Raw genomic sequence first — 11,607 nt, 5'->3', positions numbered from 1 at the left:
TTTTTTTTTTTTTTTTTTTAAACTGAACTAGAAATGTGCCAAATGACTCAAATTTAGAAAAAAAATTGTAGGCCCATGTGCCTATATGTCATAAATGAGACTAACAGTTTAGAAGCTCTAAAGGTGATAGCCATGTATTCCTTCTACCGGAGATTCAGTTGAAGCTGGAGCTGGTTTGGGGGAGGAACTGGGAAAGGTTTAGCTCCACCTCCTACAAGCTATGTGCAGTGTTTACAGGGAGAAAGCTCAGCTGAGTGGCTCCAGCTCCAGCTCCAGTAAAGCTCAGACTGGACACCGAGATGGAACTCTCCTCACTTCAGCATCCCATAAGGACGTGTTTATCAGCCTCAGAGTGTGAGGAGTGTGTGAGATGAAGCTCTTCAGACAGAGTGGTAGCACTGACCAGCAGGCAAAATTAACGGTACTGTAGAGGATGTGATTAATGTGAGGTCTTCTTTTGTGTGTGAGTGTGTGTGTGTGGGTGTGTGTAAATGTGTTGTCCACACAGTTCTATACTATACTTGTTCTATACTTGACTGATTTTGTCCACTCCTCTGCACATTTGTAAATAGTGCTGGGGGCTTATACCCCTCTATCTGACACTTGGCATTGGGCATGGTGACCTTAGACTCATATTGATGGGCAGTGTATATGATGGTCAACTTTTTTTGTAAAGGATCATTAAAGGTAAATAATGACTCTCTCTCTCTCTCTCTCTCTCTCTCTCTCTCTTTCTCTCTCTCTCTCTCTGTAGAAAGTGAAGCCGTTCTCTCAGCGCCGGTTGTCCGCACCCTCCCTCCTTCTTAGTAAAGCACTGACCAGGACGAAAGCCAGCACTGCCAGGTAGGACGCACATTCTGTCCAGAGACTTCCTCCTACGGTTTTTATTTAACCCTAAGTCTACACTTTACAAAATGGATTACACATTGAGACACAGTTACATGATCAGTTATGTAGATTACATATATGCAACACTCTTCTAAACCCTAATGTGTTTTAACATTAGAGAGTCACCTGCAGCTTGTATCTGGATGAGAGTCTGCGTTAATACACTCACTACACATCGGCTGTTAGGTGGCAAGGCAACGGCGCCTGGCAAGAAAAACACCCTGGACATGGTGCCGGTCCTGTCAGGCATCACACACTCCACTGATCACTCACACACTCACACATGTGGACAATTTCACATATGAGTGTGAGCATAGCATATCATGAGACTAAGAACACACACACACACACACACACACACACACACACACACTTTAACAGATCTCTAGCATTGTGCAATGTGTGAAACTCATATCTAATGCTTGAGGCATAGCAACAAATGAATATTAAACTAGTGAATTTTTTCCCACACTTTTTTTAAAACATTGAACCAAACACAGAACAGAGCAGAGATTTCAAAACCCAGAATGTAAAAATATAAAGGCTTTTTGGGGCTGGAATCTGGCTAGGGCTCAGGAGAAGAGAGGACAAGAAGCGACTGGATTTACAAAAACGGTATGACCAGAAGGGGGCGCGAGTGATGCTTAAGGTTGTTTTATCCTTAATTTCAGCCTGCATTGTTATGAGCCAATTATTAAGGCATTTTTATATAGCACTGATAAAAGCATGGGGCTCTCAACACTGGACCTGGTCCTGTTTAATGTTTATGTGAATACAGAGCATTTTCAGCTTGATGTCTATGATCTGTGTCCAAACAAGTGCTGTAGCTTTGTTCATGCATGTCTGTATGTGTCTGTGTGTGTCTCTGTGGTTTTGTGTTGTGTGTGTGATGCTTGTGCATCCATCTGCGAGAGAGAGAGAGAGAGAGAGAGAGAGAGAGAGAGAGAGAGAGACTTGCAAACCCCTTTAAGATGGCTTCTACCCTTTGTCACACTGTCAGATGTTACACAGTAACTAATTAATCAGTGAATCGTGTGAGAAAAGCCGACATGTCACTGCCCTTGATTAATTTCAAACGAATGGATGGACTCTTTGCTTCATTATGCAGGCATTTACGGGAATAACATTGACAACGAGTGTGTGTGTGTGTGTATGTGTGTGTGTGTGTGTGTGTGTGTGTGTGTGTGTTTATGCAGCACTGAGTGTGTGTTTGACATTAGCCCCACCTCCTGTGACCTGGTGCAGTCCCTTTTGGGCCCCAGGAGGAAGCTGGTTTGTCATGGCAACGTGCGGCTGCAGGCGGGACTTCAGAAACAGGAGCGCTACCTCTTCCTCTTCAATGATATCTTCATCATCAGCAAAGCCAAGTAAGGATGGATGGAGAGTGACTCGCACACACACACACACAGAGAGAGAGAGAGAGAGAGACAGAGAGAGAGAGTGGGAAGACTGGTGCTGGTAGAACAAGGGACAATTAGAGACAAACAGCTATAAGCGTATTGTTAAAGTCCAATGAAAAAATATATCTCCAGAATCGTAAAAACCTTTTTAACTTACAATGGAAGTCTATGTCAAAAGGTTTAATTCCCAGAAGTTGTGGAGCATTAGTATTGGTCCGTTCATCATCAATATGAAGGACAAACACTGAGTTAAACACTTGGGGGGGTGCCCCTCACTGCCGTTGTATGCTTAGCTGAACTTATGTGTGCTTTATTTGCTGCACAAAACATGGGAATTTCTTTTTTATTCATCCGAGAACTTACATTTACGTTTCGGCATAGCTGCTCGAGATGACGGTAGGTACATGAGCTTCGCCTGACGTAAACAAGGACTACTGACGTGCAGACTGACCAATTAAATGTTTACAGAGAAGGTTATCGACCAATAACGGTAGCTCTGCAGTCAGACCGTCCAATCAGAAAATTTTACGCTACTTCACCACGCCCCCTTCTCACTCAAGCGAACCAATCGGAGTAGGGGAGGGCGGGACTAGTTTGTGAAAGAAACTTCTCGAAATTCTATGTAAGCTCTAGAAAAACAAAATCCCGGGCATTTTTTAAGTCTAAAAAAGAGGACATGTCCGGGTAAAAGAGGACGTCTGGTCAATCTAAGTAAACTAAAAATGTACAAAAATTAAAGATACATGTTTTTCATTGGACAACAACGATATGTAAATATCATGATGAATTCAGAACAAGCCGTTTTTGTGTGGATTTAGGAGGACCAGCTTTAACGGTAGTTTATCTAGTACGAGAAACACATTTGCTCACATCGTTTAGAAGCTTATATGAAGTCTGATGTTACGTCAATGATATGTTAAAACAAGACTGTGTGTGGGTCTTTGAAACTGTTCCTGTGTTCCCCCAGGTCCTGCACTCAGGTCAAGCAGAAGGTGTGTGTGCGAGTGTGTGAGATGTGGACGGCTAGCTGCCTTGACGAAGTCTGTGAGGGCACCACAAGTCCTGAGAGGAGCTTCGTCATCGGCTGGCCCACATACAACTGTGTGGCTACCTTCAGGTACGTGTCCTGACACATAATGGAGAGGGAAGGATGAAGGCTTCCTGGATTTGATAATATCACTAATAATAATTCATATTAATACTTTACAGACGAGAGAACAGTGCATTTCTGGTGACAAGCTGATTTTGGGCTTCTGTGTTGTTTCTCATTCTAGCACTTCTTATCAAAAAGAGAGATGGCTCGCACTTCTGGAAAGGTATTAAAGCCTCATATTGGACCATAGACCAATTTCCCAGACCCTTGGAGATGATACAAGTGGTATCCTCCATTAAAGTAGCAAAAGCGACGTCTGAGTGAGCTTGGATATCTAAAACACATAAATATGTTCAAAGAAACGATGGAGAGACACAATGTCTTCTTTTGTCTGTTATTTTCTGCCACTTTCTCCTCTGTTCCTTCCTCGTTCCAGCTGTATACAAGAGGAGAAAGAGCATGACGACCCAAAAACCATCCCACTCAAGATATACGCAAAGGACACTGGGAACTGTGCTTATGTAAGTTGGAGGTTTTAGACACTGTGGTTACAGCTGGTCTGAATGGGAGCTATATACAACTGACGTCTTCTTCTGTCTTTAGACTAAAGCCCTCTCTGTCAGAAACTCAGACTCCACCTCTGATGTTATCAGCTCAGCCATACAGCACTTTGGACTACAGGTGAGAGAGAGAGAGAGAGAGAGAGAGAGAGAGAGAGAGAGAGAGAGAGAGAAAGAGTGTGTATTGACCTTTGATTGATGAAGAGAAAATATATCCTTGGTCCTTTAATCCTAATGTAAATTGATTGGTTTGGAATGTGTTGTATGTGTGATGTCACAAAAACCAATGTCTTTATTCCTTGTTATTATTGTGGGTTGTGCCTGGTGTGCAGTGGTGAGAACCTACCAAAAGAGGTGAAGACTTCACCTTATGTTTTTTTTTTAATAATTCAGGGCAGCGTGAAGGATTTTCAGCTGTGGGTGAACTCTGGTGAAGACGAGGCTCCTTATCCTCTGATTGGTGAGAAGATCTACTGTTAAAACCTTGTTAAATTACAGCCTGGCTCTCACCAGCTGAACACCATTTTAAATGTGTAAACGTAGTATGAGTAAATGGTTAAAAATAAGTAAATGGTAAATGTGGATAAGAAGTGTGTAATTAAACCCCTTCAGGTCATGAGTTCCTGTACAGTATACAGATGAGTTACATCAGGTCACTGCAGCAAGGAGAGCCTCTTCTTCACCAGCAGTTGGCGCCACTCTCTGAGGAGTCACACTATCAATTCATCCTGCGGCCTCGGAAAATCAACACCAACCACATTCTCCCAAGTGAGAGCTGGAAATATTATTACTGTTTGTTTCCGTTCAGGCTTTTTCACCTAGAGCCAGGAAAATGTCCAAGACAATTTAACACAGTTTTAGTGTCTCTCAATGTTTACAGTAATACCAGTAATATGAAAACTATATGATTGCATATGAATGAAAACAACTATAATGTGCAAGCCATGTACAACATATTTTCTTTCATCTACAGCCAGGTAAATAATTAAAACACCAAAAAAGACACCAAATCATTTTTGTGTTAACGTACTATATAACAAAATAGAGCATCACGGTGGTGCAGCAGGTAGTGTCGCAATCACACAGCTCCAGGGACCTGGAGGTTGTGGGACCGATTCCCACTCCGGGTGACTGTCTGTGTGGAGTGTAGTGTGTTCTCCCTGTGTCTGCGTGTGGTTTCCTCCGGGTGACTGTCTGTGAGGAGTTGGTGTGTTCTCCCTGTGTCTGCGTGGGTTTCCTCCGGGTGACTGTCTGTGAGGAGTGTGGTGTGTTCTCCCTGTGTCTGTGTGGGTTTCCTCCAGGTGACTGTCTGTGAGGAGTTGGTGTGATCTCCCTGTGTCTGCGTGGGTTTACTCCAGGTGACTGTCTGTGAGGAGTTGGTGTGATCTCCCTGTGTCTGCGTGGGTTTCCTCCGGGTGACTGTCTGTGAGGAGTTGGTGTGTTCTCCCTGTGTCTGCGTGGGTTTACTCCAGGTGACTGTCTGTGAGGAGTTGGTGTGTTCTCCCTGTGTCTGCGTGTGGTTTCCTCCGGGTGACTATCTGTGAGGAGTTGGTGTGTTCTCCCTGTGTCTGCGTGTGGTTTCCTCCGGGTGACTGTCTGTGAGGAGTTGGTGTGTTCTCCCTGTGTCTGCGTGTGGTTTCCTCCGGGTGACTGTCTGTGAGGAGTTGGTGTGTTCTCCCTGTGTCTGCGTGGGTTTACTCCAGGTGACTGTCTGTGAGGAGTTGGTGTGATCTCCCTGTGTCTGCGTGGGTTTCCTCCGGGTGACTGTCTGTGAGGAGTTGGTGTGTTCTCCCTGTGTCTGCGTGGGTTTACTCCAGGTGACTGTCTGTGAGGAGTTGGTGTGTTCTCCCTGTGTCTGCGTGGGTTTCCTCCGGGTGACTGTCTTTGAGGAGTTGGTGTGTTCTCCCTGTGTCTGCGTAGGTTTCCTCCAGGTGACTGTCTGTGAGGAGTTGCTGTGTTCTCCCTGTGTCTGTGTGGGTTTCCTCCGGGAGACTGTCTGTGAGGAGTTGGTGTGTTCTCCCTGTGTCTGCGTGGGTTTCCTCTAGGTGACTGTCTGTGAGGAGTTGGTGTGTTCTCCCTGTGTCTGCGTGTGGTTTCCTCCGGGTGACTATCTGTGAGGAGTTGGTGTGTTCTCCCTGTGTCTGCGTGTGGTTTCCTCCGGGTGACTGTCTGTGAGGAGTTGGTGTGTTCTCCCTGTGTCTGCGTGTGGTTTCCTCCGGGTGACTGTCTGTGAGGAGTTGGTGTGTTCTCCCTGTGTCTGCGTGTGGTTTCCTCCAGGTGACTGTCTGTGAGGAGTTGGTGTGTTCTCCCTGTGTCTGCGTGGGTTTCCTCCGGGTGACTGTCTGTGAGGAGTTGGTGTGTTCTCCCTGTGTCTGCGTGGGTTTCCTCTAGGTGACTGTCTGTGAGGAGTTGGTGTGTTCTCCCTGTGTCTGCGTGTGGTTTCTTCCGGGTGACTATCTGTGAGGAGTTGGTGTGTTCTCCCTGTGTCTGCGTGTGGTTTCCTCCGGGTGACTGTCTGTGAGGAGTTGGTGTGTTCTCCCTGTGTCTGCGTGTGGTTTCCTCCGGGTGACTGTCTGTGAGGAGTTGGTGTGTTCTCCCTGTGTCTGCGTGGGTTTCCTCCGGGTGACTGTCTGTGAGGAGTTGGTGTGTTCTCCCTGTGTCTGTGTGGGTTTCCTCCAGGTGACTGTCTGTGAGGAGTGTGGTGTGTTCTCCCTGTGTCTGCGTGGGTTTCCTCCAGGTGACTGTCTGTGAGGAGTTGGTGTGTTCTCCCTGTGTCTGCGTGTGGTTTCCTCCAGGTGACTGTCTGTGAGGAGTTGGTGTGTTCTCCCTGTGTCTGCGTGGGTTTCCTCCGGGTGACTGTCTGTGAGGAGTTGGTGTGTTCTCCCTGTGTCTGTGTGGGTTTCCTCCGGGTGACTGTCTGTGAGGAGTGTGGTGTGTTCTCCCTGTGTCTGCGTGTGGTTTCCTCCAGGTGACTGTCTGTGAGGAGTTGGTGTGTTCTCCCTGTGTCTGCGTGTGGTTTCCTCCAGGTGACTGTCTGTGAGGAGTTGGTGTGTTCTCCCTGTGTCTGCGTGGGTTTCCTCCGGGTGACTGTCTGTGAGGAGTTGGTGTGTTCTCCCTGTGTCTGCGTGTGGTTTCCTCCAGGTGCTCCAGTTTCCTCCCACGGTCCAAAAACACATGTTGGAAGGTGGATTGGCGACTCAAAAGTGTCCATAGGTGTGTGTGTTGCCCTGTGAAGGACTAGTGCCCCCCTCCAGGGTGTATCCCTGCCTTGCGCCCAATGATTCCAGGTAGGCTCTGGACCCACCGTGACCCTGAATTGGATAAGCGGTTACACATAATGGATGGATGGTTGGATGGATAACCAAATATCCATGACCTGTTCAATAATTGTCAATGTGTTTTCAATATGAATTAAATATTATATATGGTGAACAGAGACCCCCCCCCCCCCAAAAAAAAGAGATGTATATGACTGTTTATCTGCCTCTGTCTCTCTCTCTCTCCTCAGATGAACAGAAAAATAAAAGAAAGATGTCATTACCTACTTGGCCGTTTAGGCGGAGCTCCACGGTAGAACTGAATGGCCAGTTACAGTCATCATTGTTTTCTGACTCCGCCCCTGACTCCACCCCTGGTTGTCTGTTTGGAAAACCCCTCAGTGATGTAATTGTAGACAACAACCTTCCTCCAGTCATTAAGGTGAGGATCTGCTGACTCTAACTTTGTAAAAACCAAAATCCTTACTATGTTCTAAATAAACACTGTATCTTTTTTTTTACTTCATAAATGTCAAGGGAGCAGTATGTAACTGAACTGTATTCTGTGCAGTGTGAATCTGTGCTTTATTCAATAACCAGCTCTGGCTGAAACACTCCTTATAACTTCAATGCAGAATGGGCGGGGCTAAAATTCTGTAGGGCACACATCACTCACTCTATTAATAAACTGGTGTGTGTGTGTTCCAGGAGATGCTAGTGTGTTTGTGTAATGAAGGAGCTGTGACGTGTGGAATATTCCGGCGCTCCGCTGGGGTTAAGGCCTGTCGGGAGTTAAGAAGGAAACTGGACACCGGTGAACACCACTCTTTGACTGAAGAATCAGTATTTGTGACCGCTGGTGTTTTTAAGGTGCGCAGGGTATTGTGCAATGTGTTGTCGTTCTAGTAAAATGGCTCACTAATGTCTCAGGAGACTTTATTTGGATTCCCGTTTCTTCAGAAGAAGCACTATCAAACAACAACGAGACATGAGTCACCTGATTTCAGATGATAAGGATAAAATTGTTTACAAGATCAAAAGTGATTAGAACTGGTTGAGTTCTGCTTTAGTTCAGCCACAGATAAAAATGAGTGTTATTTTCTCAACAAATCCAGTGTGAGACTTCACTGAGATGTTCAGGTCCTTTGATTTCTCTTGATTTGGTTCTTGAGCAAAGAAACTCAAGCAGACTCTCTGAAGAAACTCAAAAATCTGTTTATATTATACCATATAAGTCTGTGCATGATTTCTAGGAGTTCCTGAGGAATATTCCAGGGAGTCTGTTGTGTGAAGGTCTCTATGACCAGTGGATCAAAGCAATGGAGCTCAATGGAGAGAGAGGAGAAGAGAACATAGTACAGGAAGTGCAGAGGTGAGCTCCCTCTGGTGGTGGTGAGGGTAACCAGGGTCACAACATTTATTTTTTACTATTTTTTAACCCACGTTTGTCTCAGAACTGCCATAGAAACACGTCTTAGATCATCAGGGGCGATACTCATAACAATCTGATGTAGTAACGCCATATATGAACTGTCCAGGTTGGTCCAGCTCCTGCCTAAAGAGAACCTTCTTCTGCTGAGACATGTGATAGCGATGCTCCACTTTGTCCAGAGCCATGCTGACCACAACCAGATGACCTCTACGAACCTGGCTGTTTGTATTTCTCCAAGTCTGCTCTGGAGTAACACCTCAGTCTCTCTGCACGAGGACACCAAGAGGGTATATCTGCTCGCTTCTGGGTTTTTCTGTGCTTGAGATATTAGGTGTACAATTACATTTTAAGCCTTTTTTTTGTGTAATGTATAAAAGTAATGCAAAATTCAAACTTTCTCCTGCTCTTTTGTCATTTTATTGTAACTGTGTAGTATGAAAAATGACAATTATCACTTTATTCAACAAAAATATCAATCTAAAAAAATTAAATAGTTTGAAAACAAAGTGAGAAAAATTTATTGGTCACTGCAATCACTATGAGACTTCACGGTTCTTCACGGTTTCTGCAGGTTTGTGAACTTGTTCGCTTCTTGATTGACAACTGCCGCTCTGTGTTTGGGGAAGACATCATGTCTCTTTTGGACCTTCCCATGAATAACAGAGGAAACCTCGGATCTGGTAACTACAATAACTCACAAACAATACTTGATAGTGCAGCTGTAATGAATTCACAGAGTAACTATTGCTTGGTAACTGAAGGTAACTGAAGAGAGGGAGAAGTAGAGACCAGGAGAAGGAGAATGATGTTAAAAGCAGCTTTTTCTCCTTTGAGAGAAAATAAAACCCAGGCCCAGTAATGAGCTTAATGTAAAGCAAACTTCCAAGCAAAAGTCTATTAAAGCTAACCAGCTTCAGGAGTAAAACTCTGGAGCCACGTGCTTTCACATAAGGGCTCTGGGGTTAAGAAAATAATCTCCCTTTCTAAGAAAAGCATTTGTGCATATGTGGTTAACTTTGTAAAAATAAAATGCATTAAAATAAGAGTAATTGTGCCTCAATTTGACCGTAAAATGCCGCCAGCTGCCCGCCATTCAACAATATTTTGCAATATTTTTCTGTTTGAGATATACATCATTTGATTTAATATCTAATATGAATATATTTTATTGCCACAGCACCTTCCTCACTTTTATAAAAATCTTCATTGATTATATGTATGCTTTCTAATAATTGAATTATATTCTTCAAAATATTTTTGAAAAACAGATTTCAAAAGTGGTTCAGCAAAGGGGGGGATGAACAGATACATAACATCCATCTCTATGGTCTTTATTTATGTAAGAATATGCTGATAAATCATACTAGTGATTTTAAATTAATTTCTTTCTGTGTTTAATTCATAATTCCTAGCAGGATCTTTGCGGTATGTACCCGACTCCTGTTACGACAGTCTGGATTATGAGCTGAACGCTGAACCTCAGGACACACCCTCGACCCACCTTCTCAAGGAAAACTCACTGAGCCAGGATTCGCTCACCTCCTTGAGTGATGGTGACCTCGACCAATCAGAGCTGGAGGCCGAACCTGATGTTCCCCGACCACTCGCTCGAATCCGGACTTTTACGCCAGCTGTACGTCAGTCTCGGCCTCAGAAAATCCGCCGCTGTTCTGAGCCGAGTTTGGTTGGCGATGGACCCTCAAACCTGGACGTACGGAAGGCAAGCTTTGATAGCAGCACCATGAGAGATGAGGACGTGTTCCTGGAGCATGGCTTTGAGAATCTGAGGCTGACGTATAGAGGTGGTGGAATCATACACCAGAGAAAACTATACCAGGGGAACAGGCGAATGGACACTTCTGGGTCCAGTTGGTCATCTTCGGCCACTTCATCCTCATCAGTGAGCTCAATGGACATCTCTTCAGACAGTGTTTTTTCTCAAAGTGGGGACCAGCCTGGCCCCTGTCCAGATGCCTTTGTTTCACCCCAAGGTTTATTTGCCAAGAGGGAGCCTGAAGAACATCTGCAGAAGAATTTTCAAGAATTGACCAAAGGGAATCTATCACAAGAGTCAAGCAGCACTCACGTAAATGGAGGTTGTGTTAAGCATCTTTCTTGCAGGGCCAGCAAGCCTCCATCTTACCAGGAGGCTTTACAGTACCTTAACAAATGTTCACCACAACAAACTCCAGTAAATAGACTCATTAACTCATTCCCTACCCAAACCACATCTACTCTGCTCTTCCAAGAAGGGAAAAGCCTTTTCTACAGAGGACCAACACAATACCCAACCTTGGAAGCCAGTAATCCCTCAAATCCTCAAGCTCCCAACTCTAACAACTTCATGGCTCACATTCGGTCAACCAATGGCACTTCAAATCCAGACCCTCACACAGACAACGAGGTCATTCTACCTCAGAGTGTGTTTTTCGGACAAAGCTGCAGGCTTACGATGCAAAAATCCAGCCTTCGTTCTCAGGGTATTATACCTGGTATTCCTGACCCTTTCCCAGGGAAGGCCAAAGGCCTTGATTCACGTCATTCCAGCAGACACAATGGTCAGAACTGCTTTATAAAGTCTGTTTCTAACAGACTGGGTGTGGTCAGGAAGTTAGAGGATGTGGTCGAGCGTCTGGAACAAGGCAGTGGTCAATGGGTTGAAGAGCTGGAGCATGGATTTCACAAAGAGGAATCGTATGTTTGAAGAATACTGGTCATTCTGACAATTTCGAGTATTGAGTAGTATTTTCTAATAGCAACAAGAAAATAATAAGAAAAACACAGGTGTTTGAACTGATTGTGATTTGATGTACGGAGTGATTTAAAAGTTACACATAAATAAGTTTCTATTTCAATTAATAATCTGTTGCAGTATTTCCTTGTATATATATATTTGTTTGTTTTTTTGTTTGTTTATACGTTGGCATTTGAATCAGTGTGAGATGCAGTATGCAACTAACTGTCTTCTAAATATATC

At 44.5% G+C, this 11,607-nt stretch overlaps 1 protein-coding gene across 1 annotated transcript; it reads left to right on the top strand.

Annotated features, from left to right (window-relative positions):
- Positions 1-281: 281 nt before the first annotated feature.
- LOC136664250 (rho GTPase-activating protein 20-like) lies at positions 282-11,498 on the top strand. Its single transcript, XM_066641366.1, has 15 exons — positions 282-421; positions 755-843; positions 2,085-2,255; positions 3,256-3,405; positions 3,563-3,604; positions 3,818-3,902; positions 3,985-4,062; positions 4,335-4,401; positions 4,554-4,709; positions 7,450-7,640; positions 7,907-8,068; positions 8,452-8,570; positions 8,737-8,917; positions 9,202-9,310; positions 10,043-11,498. The coding sequence occupies exons 1-15, from the start codon at positions 371-373 to the stop codon at positions 11,332-11,334; spliced, it is 2,943 nt and encodes a 980-aa protein (XP_066497463.1). The 5' UTR covers positions 282-370; the 3' UTR covers positions 11,335-11,498.
- Positions 11,499-11,607: the final 109 nt, after the last annotated feature.

Source organism: Hoplias malabaricus, chromosome 12 (assembly GCF_029633855.1).
Source record: "Hoplias malabaricus isolate fHopMal1 chromosome 12, fHopMal1.hap1, whole genome shotgun sequence".
In the NCBI taxonomy this organism is placed as follows: Eukaryota; Metazoa; Chordata; class Actinopteri; order Characiformes; family Erythrinidae; genus Hoplias; species Hoplias malabaricus.
This window is presented reverse-complemented; position numbering and strand designations above follow the sequence as displayed.

Coding starts and splice junctions, on each gene's coding strand:
- LOC136664250 (XM_066641366.1), top strand. CDS start 371: ATGAAGCTCTTCAGACAGAGTGGTAGCACTGACCAGCAGGCAAAATTA. Junction 4,063..4,334: donor TACAGCACTTTGGACTACAG/GTGAGAGAGAGA, acceptor TTAATAATTCAG/GGCAGCGTGAAGGATTTTCA. Junction 9,311..10,042: donor CAGAGGAAACCTCGGATCTG/GTAACTACAATA, acceptor CATAATTCCTAG/CAGGATCTTTGCGGTATGTA.